The 23,251-nt window shown below is 41.9% G+C and overlaps 1 protein-coding gene across 1 annotated transcript in view; it reads right to left on the minus strand.

Annotated features, from left to right (window-relative positions):
• The window catches only part of SPAG16 (sperm associated antigen 16), a 361,603-nt gene that overhangs the window by 102,017 nt on the left and 236,335 nt on the right, over positions 1-23,251 (minus strand). The window contains exons 14-15 of the mRNA XM_083864919.1: positions 15,535-15,600; positions 402-528 (exon numbers count right to left, since the gene is read on the minus strand). Of these exons, the coding sequence (XP_083721045.1) occupies positions 402-528; positions 15,535-15,600 (193 nt within the window). The remainder of the gene's footprint in view (positions 1-401; positions 529-15,534; positions 15,601-23,251) is intronic.

Genomic DNA, 23,251 nt, shown 5'->3' on the forward strand with positions numbered 1-23,251 from the left:
ATAAGAGGACTTTGTAAGACTGTTTATGAAATGCAACTCCAGAATTAGCAAATAAAAGAACAAACAGTAATGGAGAATAAACACCACTGGAACACAGGTAATCTCACTAAGTTTTTACCCCATTGATCAGTTCTGTATTTTATGTAGTACCATTGCAATTAATTTTAGTCTTTATAAGTGTGCATTTTTCATTTTATATAAATGGAGCAGCAGTCCAATTTGGCAGTTCAGCCCACAGAAATCAAATGTATTGATCATTGGCACAATCAGGCACTTCTTCTTCAAAATTAACACATCTGTGCTGCTTCACACATGTTACCTGGCTCCAGAACTAGGGAGAGATTAGAGAGAATGCAAAACAAACCTTGTCTTAGGGGGAAGAAGTTGTTGTAAAGCCCTACCAGAGCGATGAAAGGCAACCTGGTTGGCAGGATGGGGCCCGGCGTCGATGGAGAGAACAGGGAGCAGCTTCCGCATGTCCCAGAGCTTCATCACGCCTGAGGAGTCACAGGAAGCAATGGAATCCCCCTGCCAGAGATGGGAACAAACCAAGGCTTTGCTTCCATGCTTGTCCCAGCATCAAAGCCTCTGGCACATGGCTGGGCAGCCAGACACACTGTTTAAATAAATACGCTATTGTATGTGAGGTTATCACAGCCTTTATCAGCTCTGTTGGGTTGAATAGCAACAAGACAACATGACTTCTAAAGAGACCAGCCCAGGAGAAACTGGAAGTACAAAGGAGAATAAAGGTCATCTTGAATTCTGACACCAGTGTCCCCTAAGAACAGGCCTTTTCTTCTAAGAACAGGTTCTTTTCTTCTCACGCATCCACAGCATTGGCCTTTTAGCCCTGATTTTAGATTTGTCTGCTCCTGTTTTCCATGTGAAGAGTGAGAGCAGAACAGACATTCCTTCCCTGGTGTGTATTCCACAGCCACCCTAAGGGGCACCTCCTCATTCACTTAAAGGTTGCATTGGATGATCCTTCTGGGTTCCTTTCCAGTGATTCTGTGAGAAACTCCCCCCTTTCAGTGAGCCAGAAACACACAGGGACCATGCAAGGAAAGAGAGCAGGACCACGTCCCCCACTCTTCTGTGCAATATTAACTAAAACCAAAACCAAACCAACCAACCAAACAACCCCACAAACAAACAAAAAACCTAAATAAACAAAGAACACCTCAACCCCTCCCCCCAAAAAAACGCTTAAAACCCCCCAAACAAACCCCTACCCTAAAAAGAGTATTTTGATTATGTAGCATATAAATAAATGCAAAACTCAAAGAAGGCAGGGTAAAGGATGCCCAAACATAACTTTGTTTAGCTAATTCCTCCCACTGGAACAGAAAGAACTGCCCAGTTACCCATGTAGAAACATTTAATTTTCATTTGAACCTCCTAAATAAAGATTCAAATCCCTAAGGCAGCTCAGCTGGTGTGCACTCACAGTTATCAATGTCGTTTCCAATTTATGCAAGTGCAAGATTATATTAAAGAATATTGTTTGGAAGGGGAATCACAATGATATCACAATGACTGAAGATCAGGTGAAGCATGGGTCAGATACTGCATCCACGATAAAAAAAAAAAATTAAGAAAATATATATAACATCTTCCATATAAATAGTACCTGCCATAAAATGTGTGGTGTTTTCTAGCAAAGAGGATTTAAGATCTTAAAATATCCATCAGCTTCTCAACTAGAAACTAATGGCTTGCAAAACACTACCCTGGTGTAAGCATAATGAAATCTTTAGGTTCATTTGGAGGAGATCTAAATGTCAAAACTCCATTCTGGCTTGTTACAGGGACTAATACAGGCTTAACACCAAGAAACAAAGTAATCATTGCTTGGAGAATTCAGCAGCCAGGCTCTCAGTACCTGCAGTTCTGCAAAAAAAAAAGTCAGTAACCATAACTATACCCCACCCAACACAGTGCCATGAGCATCGTGCCTCTGTTCCTTTCATTTCATCTGGATCCTTCCAGCAAGTTCAGCCTGTACAAAGGATGAGGGCAAGCAGGCTGGTTGGGAGACAAACAACAAAAAACTCCAAAATACAACTACACTCTGAATTGTAGGGCTTGAACTGGATCTCAGCAAAGCAAATTTTTAATCTGGGGAACAAAAACCCCATCATCATGGATATGAGACTTGAAGAGTCATCAAATCCAGTCCCTTCCTCTTACAAGTAGTGTTTCATACATCTGCTGTATTACAAGTGCTAAACTCCACATTAGCAGGAATTACCCCATCCTCCCCATACTGCTGATCTAAAGCAGCCCATGAGTATAACAGGAGTATAAAAGTACTTGTTCACACACAAACTGTGTCCTTTAGGTTAAATAAAAGTGGGGTTTTTTGCAGCAGAACTCCTCTCTTCTTGCCTGTCCCTGGTGCATTTCAATGACTGTGTCATCCACATCCCACTGGACAGTATTATAGTATTTTCGTGGACTATAAAGAATTAGCTCTTCCTTCTCTCCTCCACACCCTTTCCAGATAGCATTGGGCCTGGATTAATTATGCATGTACCCATTGCTGATGTTTATAAAGCAATTCCTGCCAAACTGATCACCAGTTTTGGAATGATCTGACTTTCAGAGGGGCTAGAGATGTATGTATCAGCTGAGCAGAGGTGTTGGTGGAGCTGGCACACAGGAGTAACTACAGAGTGGGATGTCTCCTTCCCTCAGGTCATCACCCACCACTCCAGTAAAGGGAAGAGGAAATGATTATGTGTGTACAAAGATCCCTCCATTCCCCAGAATAAATACTTGGCTCTTCTGAAACAGCTCTTCACACTTCACCAGCCTCTTCTGCAAAGATTATATCCATCTCTATCAATGGCCCACTTAGGAAATCACCAGTATACTTTACACCCATTATTTTATATCCCTTAATATGACTTTGACATATGATTGCATTTTACTCTGGATTTTTTTCTACCCAGAGAGACATTTTAACGAAAAATTACTTTGGGGTTGTGTGTGTGAGTGGTAGTTTTGGTTTGGTTTAGAACATGTGTGCCTTCCCACTTGTTTTGTATGTGTCCAATAAATGAGTTCAATAAATGCTGCTTAATTACAGCTTTTGTAGCTCAGCAATTGTGACCCAGATCAATGGACAGCCCACCTGGGTGAGACTGCACATAATCCACTCAGGGTAGTTACAGAAGACACTCCAGTGGGTCCTCTGTGACTCCTCCCTGTGCCACCTACAGTTGCCCCCATGGATTTTCAATACGACATTTCTCCTGTAAGTGACAGCACAGACCAGCTGATGGATCATAACAGCTCCGAGAAGGTGTCCCTGAACAGACATTATGCAAACATTGATCAGGGCCAGTCCCTGCTGCACAGTGACTGCGAATGTAGAGCTGACTTTGACCTTCTCTCTGCCCCTGACTTGGGGATCGTTACTAGTGGCATAATTATGAGGAAAACACTCCAATTTACTTGTATTACAGGTTTTCCCTTCTAAGCATTAATTTTGCTACAGTAGCTAGCATACCACAAGAAAAGACCCATTCCCTTCTTTCTCACAATCTTGCCATCTGCCATCCCACCTCTGCCATGTTTATTTTACCTCATGGCTACTACAGACTCCTAAGGTAAACAAACCTCCTCTCAGGCAGGAATTTACACAATCCAATTGTTTAGAGGTGCCAGATTCACTGCACCACCCTCACCCCTGGGCTAGGCTAATAGCACCAAAGCTGTGAGTTCAATCCCTACATGGGCTGCTCAATGAACAGTTGGACTCAGTGATCCTTGCGGGTCCCTTCCAACTCAGACTATTCCATGATTCTGGGATCTGGGCCACACCAGAAGGGATGAACCCCCATATCCTTGAATTGCAGCAGTGCTGGAAAATCCTGCCCTGGGAGCACCATTCCATTGTGCTGAGAGCTGAGTGACCTGGAGAACATGGTCCCGCTCCAAAGGGTTCACACACCGTCTTAGTGGCAAAGATCAACTAGTTCTTGCTGTCACAAGTCTGCAGATATTGTAACAAATTCCTCCCAGAGGCCCTGTATAAACAAAGTGTGTGTAAAATGTAACAGCCAGCAGTGTATTTGGCCTGATTTCTGTGATTAGACAGCATGGCTCATCAGGAAACAGAAGTAAGAAAACAGACTTCTGGTGGCAATATGTCAACACACACAAACAGGTATTTGATCAGCCTCGACACACTCTGCCCACAGACTTATGACTAAATGCATTAATTATCACGGATCTGGAGGCAGCTGCCACACTGAGAACATCACAGAATGTTTTTGTTAATGAGCTAAGCTATTACACTTCACCACTTCTTCGCTCTGTTCCACACCTTATCCAAAGCAACTGAGCTGGAGATGGGGGATAACAACTTCTCAATAGAAAAGAGTAAAGCAGAAATGTAACCAAGCTTAAAGATTATTTGGAGCTACACACCATCCAAAGAAAAAGAAAAGGATAAGTCATATGTTAAATGAACTCATTTCCATCTGGCCATGGGCCATTTTCAGAAACTTTTAAGGTGGAATCATTTTGAGTTCTCCTGTAAGCTTTCGACTTTTTCATCCCTGCTACAGTTATTATTTTAGTCATTCATGGAAGAACCCCCTGCCTTGTTCATAGTTTTCTTCTTGTTGTTTCTTGCCACACTAAAGTCTTTTTTATGATGTGTTTTGGATGCTGTATTTTACTGAACAGCATGGTGGATCATCAGGGCTTAAGTGACATCATACATGTAAAAGGAGGAGACAATGAGTTCCAAGGAGAAGAGATGCAAAAGCACATTGCCCTTGTTCTGATTTCCATTTACACTACATTTGCTGCTGCTCAGCCCAGTTCCATTAGCTCCTTTAATCAGAGAGCATGTAGAATGATTCTATAAAACTGGTCAGACTTGCTGCCTAGTCTATAGAATCAAGCTGGTACTGTTTCGTGTGTGCACGCTGGAGTAATTAAAGAATTTATACAAGGATTCAATTAGTTTGCATTCAAAGACTGTCTCTGTTCCAGGCTCTACTTAAAGGACTTTGCAAGTCCTTTAATTGCCTTCACAGTTCCACCCTCTACTCTTTACCTTCCTGCCAACTTAATGAACATCTTTATTATTCTAGAATACTCCCATTAAAATGGACATGCTCAGCTCTATATACATCACAATCCCAATCTCAACTGACACTTGCAAACAAACAAAATAATTGTTACCTCATGAATTACACGATTTATTTCGTTTCCAGAAACTTTAAAAAATCTATTTCTTTCTTCCCTTTTTTAAAAAAATGCATTTTTTCTTCTGAATATTAATGATTAGCAGTGAGACTAATCACCAGGTAAACTTTAGGTAAATATTCCCTGAAAACTGCTGTTTCACACTTGTAAGAAGGATAAAAATCTGCATAATTATGTCTCTTGCTTATAAACACATCTCTGGATTTATTGCTGAACGATCAATAATGCATGAACTGCATCAAGTTGCTTTATCTAATTTAGACTGCAGAGGACTCCTCCCAGGAGCATCCTCCTCACAGCTGAAGGCACGTCAGTAGCTGTTCTATCACCTTTTGCACATATTTTTAAAGAGGCAAACCAGTGACTGAACAGCAACTCCTTTTCACTGTGACAAGTTCACTGCTTTGCAATCCTTTGTTTTCAGGACAGATACAGCTGGATGAGGTGTATTTTAAGGGACTCCTGCAATGACTTTGACATTTTCATCAACCCCAATGGCAATGGATCCATGGTAGGCCCATGGATCCATTTTCCAGCCAGAAAGAAGCTTGATAATTACTGGCTTTTTCCATTACTCCTGGGACCATGAGCTCAGGCATGACAAAGGCCTGATGAGTTTCTTACTGGTCCCACCAGTCTTGTTCTCAGTCTCTCAACGCAGCAAAAAGAGTTTTTCTGTGTACACAAAGCTGGTGGGAACTCCCCACCACTAAGTGCCAGAAAGCAAAGTAGTAACATGAGGAACAGCTGCCTCAAACGGAGAGGCTCCAATAATCTGCATTTCTAAGGCTCCCTGGGGGACACATCCTAAATCACTAAACTGTACCCCCATTTCATACAGGTTCAACTGAATGTTTTCAAGAGAAGGAGTCATTACCTCCCACATTTCAGCATGAAGCACATCAGAAACCTGAGGAGAGTTATTACCTCAGGCCTTGTTGCAATGCAAAAACTAAATACACTCCATAAAAATAATGAGACACACAGGCAAGGCATGCAGAGCCCTGTCCCTGTGCTACCCTATCCTATTGTGGAGCAGCAGTGAGCAAGGGCAGAGGGATCCCAAGGGAATCCAGAGAGGTGGGTGAGTCTGCTGCAGTGGTTACATGGAAAAAGATTTTAATGTCCAATTAATCCAAATGAATTATGTAAAATATGATAAAGGTGGAGGAAAAAATGCAGATGCAGTCCATTATTAGACTAATGACTAATCAATCACCACCCATTTTTGAAATATCATGCTGAAATCATTGCAGTTTCAAATGAAAATAGCATCTTCTTAGAAAGACATGGCAAAAGTACAGAGCTACACTGATTTCACTATCAAAGTGCAGTGTCTATTTTTAACAATTATGTGCACCCAGAGTGGGGGAAAGCAGAGATTAAGGGTAATTACCAGGCAGTGCTGGTATTTTCCCATCTGCTTTTTTCCTACCTTTGTCCTTTTATAGTTTTGAGTTCTGCATTGTGATCAAAGTTGCAGAGGACCAGTTATATTTCAAAGCAACTTAAAACCCAGAGCTCATGAGACTAGGGTCTGGCCTTCACTCCCAGTGACATTTTTATAGCTTTGAATAGCCACAAACTGCTGAGACACCAGCTTTCCTGTGGGGGTGAGGAGAATCCAAGATATTGATGCAAAAACAATCATCTCAAAGCTTCACCGGCGGTTCCTACAGGAGAATCCTCCAACTTTCTCAGCAGTTGTCAATGAACAACAACTGATTTTGCACTGAGTAGAACCAGTAGAAGCTGACCCAAGAAGGTGGTTATTCTTGCTTTCAGAGCATGTGGAGTCTCAGAACACCCTTATGTCCTCCAAAGGAGGAGCTCCACTAAAAGCAATCCACGGGAATGGCAGAACTTTGTTGTAGCGGAGTTTCCAATTCTACTGACTTTCAAACATAATCACAGATCATGGGTGTCTAGTTTGTGTACATGCACTCTGCAGGCTTCCCTCTTGCTGTGTGGAACAGGGGAAATCTCTCTTCCCTTTGTCACATCAAGTAGCAGGAAGTGCCTGGTGGTGTGTTTGAGGAGCACAACACATGCTAGGATTGCAGAAACCCTCTGCATAAATTTACATTAGAAACCACTGCACTCCCTGCAGAGTTACTGCTCACAGTAGTTGACATTGCACTTGAAACAGTGCTGCAGAGGGAGCAGTAGCTTTTGCAGAGTGGTTTAAAATAATCACTTTTGCTTTTTCCCTTTCTAACCATCAAAGAAGGGTCTGAATTCTGGGAGCTGTACAGTGAGAGGAGATGAATGATAATTGCCATTATTGGCTTTTCTCTATTTTTGAGAGATACCATGACTGAAGTAAAGTTAGGTGCCATCATTACCTGATTAGACACTCCTGAGAGCAACAAGCATAAAAATTCCTGGGCTACACTGTGTCTGTGCACAGGGATTTTATTGTCATTCAGCTCCAAATCTGAAAAACTGGGTACTATTCACTGCAGTAATGTTAAAATACAGATATAATACATATTTTCTTAAATGTATTTAAGAAGAGATCTATTGCTGAAATACGAGATTGTTCATTTTAAAATGCAGAACATCTAAGTCATTGAAAGAAAATTAGTGCCAATAAAGTACATGTGCTTTTTTTAAAGAGAAACCGCCAAAGGAACATGTAAAATCATGGAATCATTTAGGTTGAAATAGACCTCTAAGATCATCGAGTCTGACATAATATTTGGCTCCTTATATTGTTTTTGGGTATTTAGTAAGGGCAACTAAATGCATAAAGAAAAGCAATCAACACTATTAGAAATGTATTAATTTGGAACCTTAATGTTCTAAAGTTTGCAACTCAAAGTTTGTTATTGAACCACCTGAGAATTTTGCTGTTTCTGCCACGCACTGCCCAGATTAAATCAAACCACCCTCTCCTGAGCCCTCTGGGTGGGACGGGGAATTACACCCTCACTGACCTCACTGTCCCCATTGCCCTCAAGGTCCTCATCATTCCCAATGCTCACACAGCCCAGGCAGCCCCTACAGACCCCACACCCAGCACAGCCCACACAGCCCCTACAGACCCCACACCCAGCACAGCCCACACAGCCCCTACAGACCCCACACCCAGCACAGCCCACACAGCCCCTACAGACCCCACACCCAGCACAGCCCTCACAGACCACACAGCTCACATAACCCTCACAGCCCCCATGCCCTCACTGATCTCAGAGTTCTCACAGCCCTCTGTAGGAGACCAGAGAGATGTCTGACTGGTTCAAAACCACCAGGATGACCACTGCTCCATCCCCCTGTGCCCTTGAGTCTTAGTCAGCCTCTGGGCCACACTGAAATGGTGGTGGCTGATCTATGGCCTGCCCCAATGGCAGTGACTGACCCCTGGCCTGGCCTGAAATGGAGCTGTCTGTCCACATGGCAAACCTTGCCCTGCAAACCTAACACAGCACCAAAGCAATATGCATTCCTACCCCTGACAGATTACAATATGCATTCCTATCCCTGAAGGACTTTGGCTATGTGTTCTTGATTATTTTCAGATTAAATCAATCTGATATTCGAGTACCTTCTAACAGTGATATTTATTCAACCACAGATTAATTGCATTTTCATAACAGAGAAGCCTTTCCAAAGTTGGTCTTACTTTTATGCTTGCATAAATTCATTTTAAACCCAGCTTGATATTCTACAAAGCCACATCCCTTGCACCACAGGTACAGCACTGTTCTAGGCACTCTGCTTTCCTTTGGCCATGATTTGATCAGTTTGAAGAGACAGCTTTGCACAAACATTGTTGGAAGAGCTGTTCCCCAAATGCAATAGCAGCTATTTTAAGAGGTGCCCAGGCTAACACAATGTGCAGTGTGAGCCTGCCCAGAACGCACTGGGAACACTGGGAGAGCTGGCAGGGAGCAGACCCAGTGTGAGCAGCATTGCCTGGAGCTCTGGCCTCACAGCTCAGGGGTTCTCAGACCAGGCAGTGACGGCAACACTGCCACTGGTAACAGGAGGTAAAAGTTCCACAGTTTGTCAAAAAGGCAACTGTCACACAAGAGAGGGACAGGGTAGAAGTTGGGGATGCTGTTCTGCTTTCTCATGTGTTATAGAACGTAATTCCCCATGAGATGCCATAAAGAGAGGCAGGCTGGACTGTACTGCACATGGGAAGTTGAATTTTAAAGAATCTGGGTGGAGCTTTGCATTTCAATTTTGTTTGTTTTGCAAAAGGACAAGTTTAAGAAACAGCTGGTAAAAAATGAATTATGCAGGGGTCTGGACCCACAGTGTACATCTGCCACAAGAAAGGCTGGTGTGTTGGGCCAGGAGATGCAATTTAGAAAAAATCGTTATTCCTTAGGATACACAAATTAATTATTCTCCCGTAAGAAAAAAGGGCAAAGTTTTCCACAGTGCTTGAGGTTCTGCATGCTAAACAGAGCTTGCTTCATGTACTGTACACACAGAGGGTCACATTCACTGCAGAACACAGAAATGAGCAAACAAAATCACATTAAAGGAGATAATCTCTGTTTCGTTTAGTTAGCAGCAAACGGACATAACAATATGTTGGTGTTTGTCAATATAAAGTCTGAAAACATAAAAGAAAACACTGTATAGTCAATTGTTATCGGTTTCTGCTGAGGATCTTTCAAGGGCCAATCTGACCTAGAATATACAATTCTTTAAAGAATTTTTGAAAGTCTTTAAAGTTACTAAAACCCAAGTAATGTCAAAGCCATCTAAAAATGATGCCACATTTTTTCTACAAGGGCTTTACAGAGCTGTCTGAATCCAAATGTCAGTGCATTACCCCAAATTTTTATCATGACGAGTTGAGATGAAGCTTCATCATGTGCAAATATTTAAAGAAGAGCAAAATCTGATTAAAAGCTTCAATTAGAAAAGCTAAATATTTAAATATTTAATTTACTGCTGGTTCAAAACAAATGAGGCAGCATGATGGCAGACACCTGCCCTGCTTCCTACCCCACATTCCTCATCTACACCAATATCATGGGGATTTCTTCCCAACATCCTGTCTAACCCTGCTCTCTGTCAGTTGGATGCCATTCCCCCTTGTCCTATCACTCCAGTCCCTTGCCTCTCTCCATCTTTCCTGTAGGCTCCCTTCAGGCACTGAATTTCTTGATGGCTACTTAATTTCTTGGTGGGTTTGAAATACTCTCCTAGAGTCAGCCATGAGGAAGAACAAAAGAAGGTCTTCTAAAATCTAACACGTTTGTTTGGATGAGTTTTACAAGATAGTTTGGGGTTTGCTGTGAGTCCCTGCATGGCGACAACAAAGAGCACCAGAAGGGATTGTAAAAACAGAACTAAAAAAACCCAACTCTGTGGTAAATCATAGAATCACAGAATATCTTGGCTTGGAAGGGACCCAGAAGGCTCATCAAAGTCCAACCCCTGGCCTGCAGAGGACAGCCCCAAATCCCACCCTGTGCCTGAGTGCAGAGCACTGTCCAAAATAAAAAAGAAGGATGCAAACCCTGGGGCTGGAGGAGAGAGGTCCCATGGCAGAATGAGCTCATCTCACATCTCATAATGCAAAGGCTTAAAACAAAAGAAGGCAGATTTTCTTGAGCTGTGATTATTTTTAGAGTTAGTAAACTTGACGGGATTGGGTTTAGAATCTTCAAACAAATTTATGTTTATTTATATATAATGTATTTATATACGTTAGAGAGAACAGAAAAAACAGGTAATGCCAAGTTTTTGAAGTCAACTTGTGCCTTGATTAAGCAGACTGCTAGACTAAGAGATTTTATAATGATTTTTTCTCCAGAAGAAATTATAACTGGGATTTTGATCCAAAAATAACCCAGGAAGACAAAACAGAGAGTGAAGGAACTGCATTTTGTCTGATTTAGGAATGCAGAGGCAAAGTCCAGCAGCAGCCAGTGCATTTACTGTCACTGAAGGTTTCTCAGCGCCCATCATCTGCTTCTCTCTGCCCTTGGCTTATCGAGGTGTGTGACACCTATTACTGAGTTTTTCTTTGCAAATGATCTCTGATGAGAAACCTGAAGTGGTGATGGGAAACTGAATGACACAAACAAGGTGTGACATTTAAAAATCAGTCCTGGATTTTTATTTTTTTTTTTAATTCCACTGGAGGGCCTTGGCTGTGAGACTGTCTCTTTTCTCAAGGACACAGGGATACAGCAACTCAGGAGAGCCACTCCCTTCCAAACCAATGCATCCTGAATTTCCTTGGCCTTTAACAGGTAAGTCCCTACATATTGCAAATTGCAGCTTCCTCACTATGAGATCCAGAGGAATATTTTCATATTCCTCCTATTGCAGCTTCTTCACAGTGAGATCCAGAGGAATATTTTTTTCTTCTAGGCTATCTGCTAGACATACTCATCCAGACTTCTACATTAAGAGTATCAGAGTTGGAGAGAAAAAATATTCAAACTGATCAAAATAAAGATGGACCTACCCAATTTTACTTGACTGGCTTCAGAATGTGTTACCTGGTCTGCACATAATGTGTGAAACTGGCCCAGTGCTAAACCACAGGGTCTGTGGGTAATACAGGGAGGATGGCCAAGGGAAGGGAGCACAACATGAAACTTAGTTCCAAAATTAGGGAATAACATCACTGTGTTAGAGAATGGATGTAGAAGTGAATTCCAGAACAATTTTCAAAGTGATTAGCAGAAAGAGCTGTTTGCCAACAAATGAAACAGGGGTCTTCTGACACAGATTTTGTTCCTTGCCATAACAAAGAGATGGAATAGACTTTTTTTTTTTTTTTTTTTTTTTTTTTTTTTTTTTTTTTTTTACTTCGAACAGTGTTTGATGGCCTGAAAATGGTTAACTAATGATAATAAAAACTGTACTTAAAACGTAATTCAGTTCTGTAATTATATTTCTTATGCATGGAGACAGAAATAGACTAGAGGAAGAACCTATTAGCCCTTTTGCATGTATAATTGAACACATTTGATATTACTGGGTAACCTCTGTAAGCAACTGGCTTTGAGTTTATGCAAAGAGGTGAACACTTTGAATACATAAATAACAATAAGAGCAGATAGGTTTTTGATTTTGTATTCTGTTCTTTTCTTGTTTGTGTCTGTTAGATGCAGTCAGACATCCCTGGCTTTATCTGGCTATCCATAGAAACATCTGAGAGATCTGACTTTTGCATCATTTGGGTGCAGTAATGAATAAGAACTGACATCAAATATCAATATTATTGGCCCAGCTAAATGGTAGCTGACATCCAACTGGACTGCTGAGGAGGTAAACAAAATTGAAATTTTGTTTTTGTTTAAAAACTGTCTGACATTATTTGCCCTTCAGTAAATCAATGGAGGAATGACCCAGATGCTGCTTGCATTTGTCCTGGGGAGGTAAAATTGGGCAGTTGTTCCCAAGCATATTTTTTATAGTCTTTTAGGTTTTCCTAATATAACCAGTAATTCTAAAATTACTTTTTTGTTGTTTTGGGGAAACGTGATAACCACTGTAGTGATTCCTAAACCTGCAGATATGACACAAACACAGCATGGCAGACACTTGGCATACTTTTATTTGGACACAAACACACATAAACACACACATAAGGGAGCAAACCTTGTTCTACTTTAAATTAATGACTCAACCAAGCATCTGTAGTCTTTATACTTACTAGGATTCGTGATTTACCATTGCAAAGGAGGTACAGAGCTTACCTGAAATGCTGTTTGGGCCATACCCCAGTGCAAAATAAATACCTGAAACATTTTTCTCTACAAAGTTACTGTGTTATGGAAACATGGGACTAAGAGGGAAGATAACAGTAACTTTTAGAAGGAAAGATGCATTTTTCTATGTCCTCAATTCAAAAGCAGCTATGTGAGTTTTGGTCAATTTTCCCCAAACGTTCCACAGGCAGAGAGCCAACTTGGAAAACTGCAGGATTTAAATGCTGCTGGAAGTGTTATCTGTTAAGTCTTGACATAACCACAAGTGCAGAGGTTTCTCTAGGGCACTGTGACTCCTGTGTCCCAACAAATGGGCACATTCCAGGTGCCAAGCTGGCAGTTGTATTCCATAGAGAACAGGCTAATTAGGAAATATCAGCACTAATAAGAGTTCTGGCTGAAAACCTTGCCCACTTAACAAAAAAAACCCAAACAACTATTAACTACAGATTCAGAAACATGGTGTAGTAAATAACTCAGATTTAATCAGCTTCCCAGAGCTTAATGAGGATTTATTCAATTTGTATAAATGCATTACTCCTTTTTAGCTTCTTCTTCACACAATACTCTTCCCCCAAAACACCCCTTAATATTTGGACACACTGCCTGGGTGGCTTTCTGATCTAACTAGAAAATTTATTCCTTGTTCTTGTGTAATTAGAATTTCATGTTCTTTCTGAACTCCTTTGGGCACCAAGAGCCTGAGACAGGATTACCACAAGCCTCATGTAGGAACCCACTCAAACTGACCTATGTCCAAGCAGAAAAATGAGTGAATCCCTTGGGATCTCTGCACCCACAGAGTGTGACCGTGTAGGCAACACTTCTGACCAAGCATGGGATGTGCAGACCCTTGACGTTAGGATATAAGAAAATATGACAAAAAACAACAAAAAATCCAAACAAACAAACAAAACCCAACCAAACAAAAAACCCCACCCACAAAACAAAGAAATCCAAACCAAAAATCTAAGTAGGGTTTTTCAGCAATCAGCCTTCAGTTTTGTTATTGTAGACTTCCTGAGCCAGGTATCAGCATTAGGTTGGACACTCTGGAAGTAATGTTGCACTTTGTCCAAACAGTCCATGATCAATGTCCAAAATATTTTCCATTAAAGTACTGTTGAAAATATGACTGTTCCTATAAAAAAACATTTTTCCTCATAAAATATGCATTTTTTACAAAAATATTGACACTCCAAACACCTTAATCAGCTTGCTTAGGGTGGAATATTTTAATTTTTTTGTGAGCAAGCACTAGAGGGTAGGAAAATGGTCTCAAGTGCTATATTTGGCTGAAATATAGCACTTGCTTAGCTGTCCAGTGGGACAACTGCTACTTGTACAACTCGGGGCCACTACTTGATTTCTCAGTAGCAGAGTTAACTTAACAACTGCAATCACAGCTTCTGAAGTTACATTCCTCACTCACTTTGACCAATGCTGCACCAAATGGTTCCATTTTTATTAACTCATTCACTGAGAATGTCAACCAATGATTTTAGCCTAGAGTTAATGTCAACTGTTATATTCCTTACCAAAACTACATGCTTATCTGGAAGGTTATCAATGTATGGTCTTTCAGCTTCCTGTTAAGAATTATAGGTGACATGAGGCCCTTTGTAAATGAATAATCATATTAAAGACAATGCTGTGGTATCTCTACAGTATTTCCCTCACCACACTTTGCTCCTGTGAAATACTCTCTGTTCCCCAGTGTCTCAGGGCACTGAGAGGCAGATTGTGCCTGTCAAATACATGCACATGGTTGAGAAAGAATTAAGATGCCTTGGGAATTCCTATTCCCCTCCCTGACATCAGCTTATCCCACACCTTCTGCTGTGCCAGCCCCTGGGGTTTGCCCTACAAACACACAGGGCTGGCAGAGCAGTTGGCACAGCAGCAGCTGATACTGAGCAAGAGGAGAATATTCAGGATCTCCTGCAGGAAAAATTAGTACCTTGCTCTGCCTGTAATGAAGGTGTCAGTGGGAGCACAGGGAGCAGGAACACCACAAAGTTATTTTTCAGGAAAGATGGTCTCTGAGAGAAAAGGCTGCTAGTGGCAGCAGAAACCAGCACATGCCTCAGCACTTCCACACCAGATTTAAAGAGCAGTGTGGCCAGGAAAGCTGCAGGATCATAGATCACAAATGTTTAGGTCATTTCAGAGTATTTCATATGGCCTCTAAGAGCCATTCAGGAGAAATTCCTCCTCTTCCAAAGTTCTCAGTCATTCAAACAACAGTCTGTCTCCAATCCCAGTCAAAATGGGATTTCACACAACAACCATAAATCAACCAGCCAGGGAAAAAAACTAACAAAAAATTTCATTTAATTAAAGTAATCAAGGATCCCAACAGAGAGAGGAGAATGGCTGAGACATCATGCACTGCTCAAAGGAGGAAGGAGGGAGCAGCAAGGAGGGGACAGCTCTGCTGTAACAGGCACTGGGGCTCTGGTCTGGCCGGCAGGTGGGGCCACTCTGGGCCACCACTGATTCTGAATCCAGCCACAGAGGTCTCTGTGTCACCAAGGAGAAGGACAGTATGGGGCAGAGTAAGGAACATGATGGTTAAAGGGAAAAGAAAAAGGAAATTTGCAGAACGTACCTTCTTGTTGAATGTAGCATGGTTACAGGGATGCACATGGCCCTGGAATGTGTGAACACGGACACCCTGGGAACGAAACAAGAATGGAGCATTTAAATAAGTTATAGCAATGTAAGTTATTCTATAGCCTTGGTGTAAACAGAAAGACCTTGATTTTATGGCTGTGTGAAAATCAAGACACACTGTGATAAAAAGCCAGCTCCTGGCTGCTGGAACAGGAACACATTTCACACCATTACTAAGGATGTATCTCCTTACTTCACATAATAGCCAGCAGAAAAGCTGCATTCAAATATCCACAGGTAAAGCCATTTCCCTGGCTGGAGGGCTGGAATTAGAAGGTGAAATCACTCCTTCCAAAACACTCAGCTCTTGCTCTCAGGCCATGAGTCAGTACATGTCACTTGAGATTCCACACAAAACATTAAAGGCTTCCTTAAGGAATCATAGGCATGAAATCAAAATTAATTATCTTTTGTCATCTCCCACATTAGGCCATAAGTGACCTACATAGTGCAGTAACATATGTCAGATGTCATCACTGATATCTGGCTTGTTCTCCCAGTACAGGAGCCATCCAACCACAGGAAAACCCTGAAATCTTCAGGATGGCAAGACATACCCTTGGGTATTGAAAAGAGATGCCCTTCTCTGTTTTCATAGAAACCACTGGCTTCATGGGTTAAGAAATAATTCCTGTTAAAAGTGAAGCCCAGGTTGGAGCAGTGCAATCATATGCTGAACAACAAATTTTCCCACTAATAAAACCTTTTATTAACACTGCAATGGAAAGACAATTTGTGGCGTTTTTCTGGAGAGATGAAAAAACCCAACCACAAGATCTGAAATTCCACTGCTCATCCTGGTCTTGAACCAATCCCACAGGAGCAGGGGTAATGTGGGTTAATCATACCTCTGTCATGCTTTTGGGGTTTAAACCATCAGCTTAATCCCATTTTTATTTTCCTGATGAAAAAAATGAATGAAAAAAAAATTACTTCTGCCTTAAGAGTTCTCTTTTTCACTGACAAAACCCCGTACATTTTATCATCAGCATGTCTGGCAGCATGTTCTCAGTGTTTGCAGCAAGGCCTTTCAGAGAGCGGTTAATGAGGTCTGACCACAGAGTAATTCTGGAGGGACACTCCTCGATAATGCTCTGTGGTTCATATTATATCTTTGAAGCACTTAGGAGAACTCAGCCCAACAAAGCAGCAGTTGAAGGGGATTACATTGTTGTTGCAAATATCTCAGGGGTTAAGAGCAAAGATGGAAAGGAGCTGTTGAGGCTGAGGAGCAGTGTTGACGCAGGAACATATGGGGATTCATTATCTGCAGATAAATTCCAGAGGAAAATTAGAAGACAGTTCTTGAACAGTGAGATACAAAAACTTACTGAACTCCAAGTAGTGGGGATAGAAAAAAAAAAATCTCATTATTATAAGAAGCTCCTTGAAAAGTCTGGAAATAAATGACCTTCTCCTGTATGTGATCTTTTGCCTTGGACTTGGAGACCAAGGAGACTCTTTCCAGTCTCACTCATATGGCATTAGAATACAAATCTGTGATAAAGCCCAGCATCTAATGCTGCACAGAATTCCTTTTCTTAAAAAAAAAAAAGTCACCCAAAGAAGGGAGCAGACAATTTTGGCAAGTGCCATTTTGTATCTCATTGTATTTTTCATTTACCTCTCTGTGTTGAAGTAGTTTCTGCTCCAAGGCCACATGGCTGTTGTGATCATATCAGGAAACTGGTATTATTCCCATAAAAAGATTGCAAGGTGACAAGAGAAAAAGGCTCTGAACTATTAAAAGCTCTGTTTTTAAAGAGCACACCATCCACTTTAAGCATAAAAAGGTTGCCAGAGCACAGTTCTTGAGTCCTCCATAGTTTCCAACAGAGTTACAAGGGGAAATAATGATAAAAAACCCCACTTCAAACCTCCTGTTATTATTACTGCAAAATATGCAACATTTATAAGTTAGATATTAGACATGAGTTGGATAACAGGAAAAAGTTCTTCTCCCAGAGGGTTCTGGGCACTGCCCAGGCTCCCCAGGGAATGGGCACAGCCCCAAGGCTGCCAGAGCTCTAGGAATGTATGGACAACGTTCTCAGGGACAGGGTGGGATTGTTGGGATGTCTGTGCAGGGCAGGAGCTGGACTGATGACCCCAGAGGATCCCTTCCAGCCCAGCAGATCCTGTGATTCTGTGATTTCTAAGTAATAAAACATGACCCAATAAATGCTAATACAAAGAAAACTTAAATAATTACTTTTCAATTACAAATTCACCGCTGGAACAGAAGTGCGATGACACAAAATTCCCTAAGACTGACAGGCAAATTAATTTGATAAAGGTAACATGATTGGAGACAAAGATAACCAAACACACGTAAGCAGTCTAGTGAGAAAAAATGTCAAGGACACAGATGTACCTTGTGGCCCAGCAGCGATATCGACTGCACCCAGCCCAGGGTAACAAACCAAGTGCTGGTGCATGTTTTGCATGCCAAAAGCAGCCCTTGTAAAATAACTGCTGCTGCTCAGCAGGGTGTAGTATTTACCCTCAGACATTCTCAAATACCAATACACACAGAGGAACCTTCCCACAAACACAGAAAAGGCATGCCACCACAAATCAGTGGAAAAAAGAAAACCACACACGGGTGCCGCACAAAATGGATGTTAACTTTCGGCTTTCCCTCCAGAAGTCAATTCAGTATAAGCCCTCTGGAAAGGATTTTAATAAAAGTAATAATAATGATAATAAAAGTGAGACAAAGGCAATAGTTCTGCAAAGTGTTTCTCAATACTATCAAAACTTAATTTCCAAGATGCCACTTTATTTTTATTCAGCGCACAGCTCAGGTTTTCTTTACCAACACTGGGAAATCTGAATTTTGCAAACATAAAAACAAATCTGGAGAGCTGCTACTTAGCTGTAATAGCTCAGGAAAAAACCAAAGAGTAATAGATATTCTGTGGACCAGAATTCAAGTCAGCATGGAGCTTTCAGCACCAAGAGCTCAGCAGTAAGTAAGTGAAATCCCTTTTGCACATGCATTCTTCTTTTCAGGCTTTAATTATAAAATAATCCACTACAGCACCACCTGTGCTTCATGCACTGTGGAACTGAACAGGGTGCCCACAACCACCTGAGTGCATCTGCCATTTCAGTGAATTTCTTTAAGGTTCAAATTGAGCAAAACCAAACATTTGGGATTTGTATCACAAGGAAAAGAGCAGGGAAAAAGAAGGAGATTGATATTAGAACAGTTCTTAGTTAGGGGAAAATTATGGTCCTTTGCTGTTGGCTGGAGGTCTCACTGAGCATCACCCCTTACAGAGGGAACAATCACAAGAGCAGGAGCAGCAACAAAACCCCAGAGCAGAACTCTGATAGTGGAAAAGGCCCATTTCCCCCACCTTTAACCCATGGGGTCTATCCAGTCCCATTCCATGGGACACTTCAGCAGCATAAATCATGGAAAATACATTATTATTGTCAACTGAGTCTTGAATGAAATGTTAGTGGAGGAAATCTGAGTTCCATTCCTTCCTTGAGCTATTGTCCAATTATATTAATAACCATACATTCTTCTTCTGCAGGAAATACACAGATAACAGCAACCATCAAAGAAAACAAAATATGAAGTGCTCTGCATGGTTGAGGTTTTGGGGTTTTTAAAAATTATTATTCACACATGCACACACACATATAATTTTCTGGTCTGAAATCCAGAAATTAACATTAGAATCAGTGGTTAGAAACATCCTGGCATTATGCTGTGGAGCCTATCAACGTCTCAGCTTCCACTGAACACAGGCATTAATTGCCTGCCTTGGACTGGAGCTACCTAAAAGACTCCGGAGAGAGAAAACATTCCTTTGTTAGACTGAAATATGGTATTGTGGAAAAGCAGCCTGATCTTTGGAGCTATGGATCTGCAAGCAGTAATCCTGCTGCAAAAGTAGTTAAACAAGGTTTCTAAATTCAAATTATTTTTTTGTTCCTACTTTCAAAGGATAAAAGCCCAAGATTTGGGAATCAATAGTAAAATTCTGCTGTAAATCCTCCCTATTGTGTATCCACATAGATATAGGAATACCAGGGTAAGACAAGACAGGCTGAAGACAATCATAATTAATTTGCTTCTTTGCTTTTTGCATTGCAGTAATTAAGTTCAACCTTTAACTATGTAACACAGCAGCTGAATCTTCCTATACTTATTTTAATTACCATTTCAGCAGCAACAAAATAAAACTCCCAAACTTAACAAGCCATACTGCAAGCACCTCTGGAGAAAACACAGCCAAAACCAGCAGGGTGTCATTTGAAAGCTACTCATGTTTCTCAAACTCCGCTCTTTTGGTTTTCTTTCTGGATTTTGAATGCTTTACTGTACATGAGCATCTGACATGAACAAACTTACTTTGCAAGTCCAGAATCAAGACAACAAATCCATTAGATCAAGCTGGGTGTAATATCCTAGTCACAATAGGTAATTATCTTTATGAGTTTGATATGAGCTTTTAGATAACAACATTTGAGTATGAGATTTATCGAAACAGTGTTCAGATAGGAGATTTATTTGTAATTTCTTGGTTCATTTAGAAATTAACTCAAAGAAATAATGTTAATTCAGAGGGACTAAACTGAGAAAAGTGTCCAAACCATGAAGCACTCAGCTGTGGAAATGTTCACCTCGTTCTCTTTATTAAAAACAAACAAAACCTCCCAACAGTTCTTCATGGAAGGTTTAATTGTATTTGGGGGAAAATGAAAGTTCTGAGCTTACATAGGTAGAATTTTCCCAGCAAATCAAACACTGTAGTGTTTTGGAAGCTCCCTTGGCTGGACCTGAACTTTTCCTGAAGCAGGGAATGTTCAGGGTACTGTGATTTCTGGCTACTGACTCACTGGGAGGGTCTAACTCTCCTCTCAATCTTCATTGCTGGATTTGTCCAAGGGCTTCGGTTTTCAAAGCAAAGTGCAAAATTAAAATTGTGCATCCTTCTCATTCCCTTCTCATCCTTCCTGTTCCCAACATGGCCTGTCTGCCTCAGCCAGCCCTGGGGAGCTCCAGGGGGAACGTGGCAGATCCAGCAGAACTGTGGCTCTGCCGTCCCGCAGCGCCACAGGGAATCACCCACATCCTTGCCATGAAGTGGGAGCATGGAGACATCAAAAGGGACCTGGATCTCTTCATGAGAGCAAAAGGTAATGTTTAGGAGAGAGAAAACTCATTTCCATGGGAGAGGATGGGTGAGCACAAAAACTGGCGGAAAGGGCCTAAGAACATCTGCCCCTTCTCCTCTGTAAGACAGCTCCTCTCTCCCAGCCCATACCAGCCTAAGAGGTTCAACACGGGAAAGTGCACCTGGGATGGGGCAACCCTGGGTGTATGGACAGACTGGGGAATGAGACTATGGAAAGAGGCCCCACAGAAAGGGACCTGGGGATCCTGGCCAGTTGGATGTGAGTCAGCAGTGCCTGGAGCCAGGAGGCAGGCCCAGCACAGCCAGGCCAGGGAGGGGATTGTCCTGCTCTGCTCTGGGCTGGGGCAGCCTCACCCCCAGTGCTGGGGGCAGTTTGGGGTTCCTCAATGTAAGAAAGATGTTAAGCTATCAAAGAGCATCCAAAGGGCAACAAAGATGGTGAAGGGCCCTGGGGAGAAGCGTGTGAGGAATAGCTGAGGGCACTTGGTTTGTCCAGCTGGAGGAGACTGAAGGGGACTCATCAGGGTTTGCAACTTCCTTGTGAGGGGAAAGGAAGGGGCAGACACTGATCTCTGTTCTGTGGGGACCAGTGACAGGATCCAATGGAGTGGCCTGAAGGTGTGTCAGGGGAGATTTGGGTTGGATATTAGGGAAAGGTTCTTCCTCCAGAGGGTGGTTGGGCACTGCCCAGGCTCCCCAGGGAATGGTCATGGCCCAAGGCTGCCAGAGCTCCAGGAGATTTGGACAACACTCTCAGCACAGGGTGGGAGTGCTGAGGTGCCTCTGCAGAACCAGGGGCTGGACTCCATGATCCGTGTGGATCCCAGCTCAGGCTATTCTGTGTCAATAACTCATCCAGCAGCCCCCTGCACACCCCAGGCTGTGTGTGACCCCCAGGCCAGCCCTGTCTTACCCAGAGCCGTTCTCTCCATTTGCCCCATCCTGTCCTACCCCGAGGGCTCCACTCCCAGCAGGGCAGAACCACCCCCAGTCACACCCGGGGGCTTCACAGGCACAGTGAGTGCGGTACCTGAGCACTGAGCAAATCTGGAGAATGGTTTTACCATGTGTCATCACAGGGTTTGCTCCATTAAACTGAGCACAGAACCTTTAGTGCAAAGTTTGCTTCTCTTCTTGTCACTTGGAATAGACCCAAGGGGGAAGAATCACACAGAGATGGTTTCTGGATGTTAGACCAGGGGTAAGGCCAGGGAATCACTCAGATGTTTGTAATCTCTTCCTTGGGGAATAAAATAAAATAAAATAAAATACAAAATGAAATGAAATGAAATGAAATAAAATAAAATAAAATAAAATAAAATAAAATAAAATAAATATTCTGTGTGCTCTGTTACACGGGGATTCACAGGTGTGGTGTGTGCACCAAAACTGAAGTACATCAGCTGATGGGCTCTTCTTTTAAAAAAACCTTTATTCACTACATCTTCCCAAAGAAATGGGAAATAATTTTGAATCTCTTTAAAATGCATGAACTTCTATAACAACTTTCATACATTAAAAGCTTGAGAAGCAGCATTTTTCTAAATCTGGTGAGTAATAAAAACTAGAAAGAGAGCTCAGCCTGCCAGCTAAGCCCAACATCATGCTTTTCATCACAGACCAGCCTTCCTTTCACTTCACAGTTAGTAACAACGGCTACTAAATATAAAAAATAACTTAATGAACCCTGAATTACCTCATATGTGGGTCTGAACTTTCACTAGAATGCAGTATCAATATACCTTTTACACCAGTGATGCAGGCATATTAATTTTTCATAATTGGGATGAGAAGTATGTTTCTAGGCCAAGACCTTGCATGCTAAATCTGTTCAAAGTGAACCTCTAAGGCTCTCCTAAAAAACCTTAAAAACAGGGGTTTATAATAGAAATGCTGACAGGTTATATTCTTGCCAGCATAATATAACCTGACTCAAAAATAAATGTTTCATGAATTAAAAAAAGTTGAAAAAAGCTCCTCTGTTCAGCTTTGTTCTTGAGATGAAAGTGAATTATCTTTTTGTCTTCTATGACACTTGGATTTTTGTACTGCAGTCTGCAGAAAACTGTAACCACAGGCAGTATTTAAACAGACATGACCGTGTGGGATTCTCTCCTCACTCAGCTCCTGTAAGACACATCAAACTTCCAGCTGCATAAGGAGGAACAAAGGTTTTATGGGAAGCAGATCCTTTTCCATATCTGCTTCTGTGACGAGAGAGAAATGTCACCGCCAGTGAAGAGATCACATATGAGCACAGTCCCACCTGCATGCCCCCAACAGGACAAGCAGGGAGGGCAGGGAGAAGTGCCTTTGCTGCACCCATCACCCCTCTACAGGAAAATAAAGAAATCCCTCCAAGATATTGAAATTCCTTCAGTGAGAGCAGAGCTGTGTATTACTGCCCTGGTTGGTATTGGCAGATGGGTTCATTAGCAGGAGCTGCTGCATCTTCCTAAGGATCCTGGAACAGACATCCCCCTGGCAGCACCA

The sequence above is a fragment of the Zosterops lateralis genome, assembly GCF_965231275.1.
Source record: "Zosterops lateralis genome assembly, chromosome: 7".
NCBI lineage: Eukaryota > Metazoa > Chordata > Aves > Passeriformes > Zosteropidae > Zosterops > Zosterops lateralis.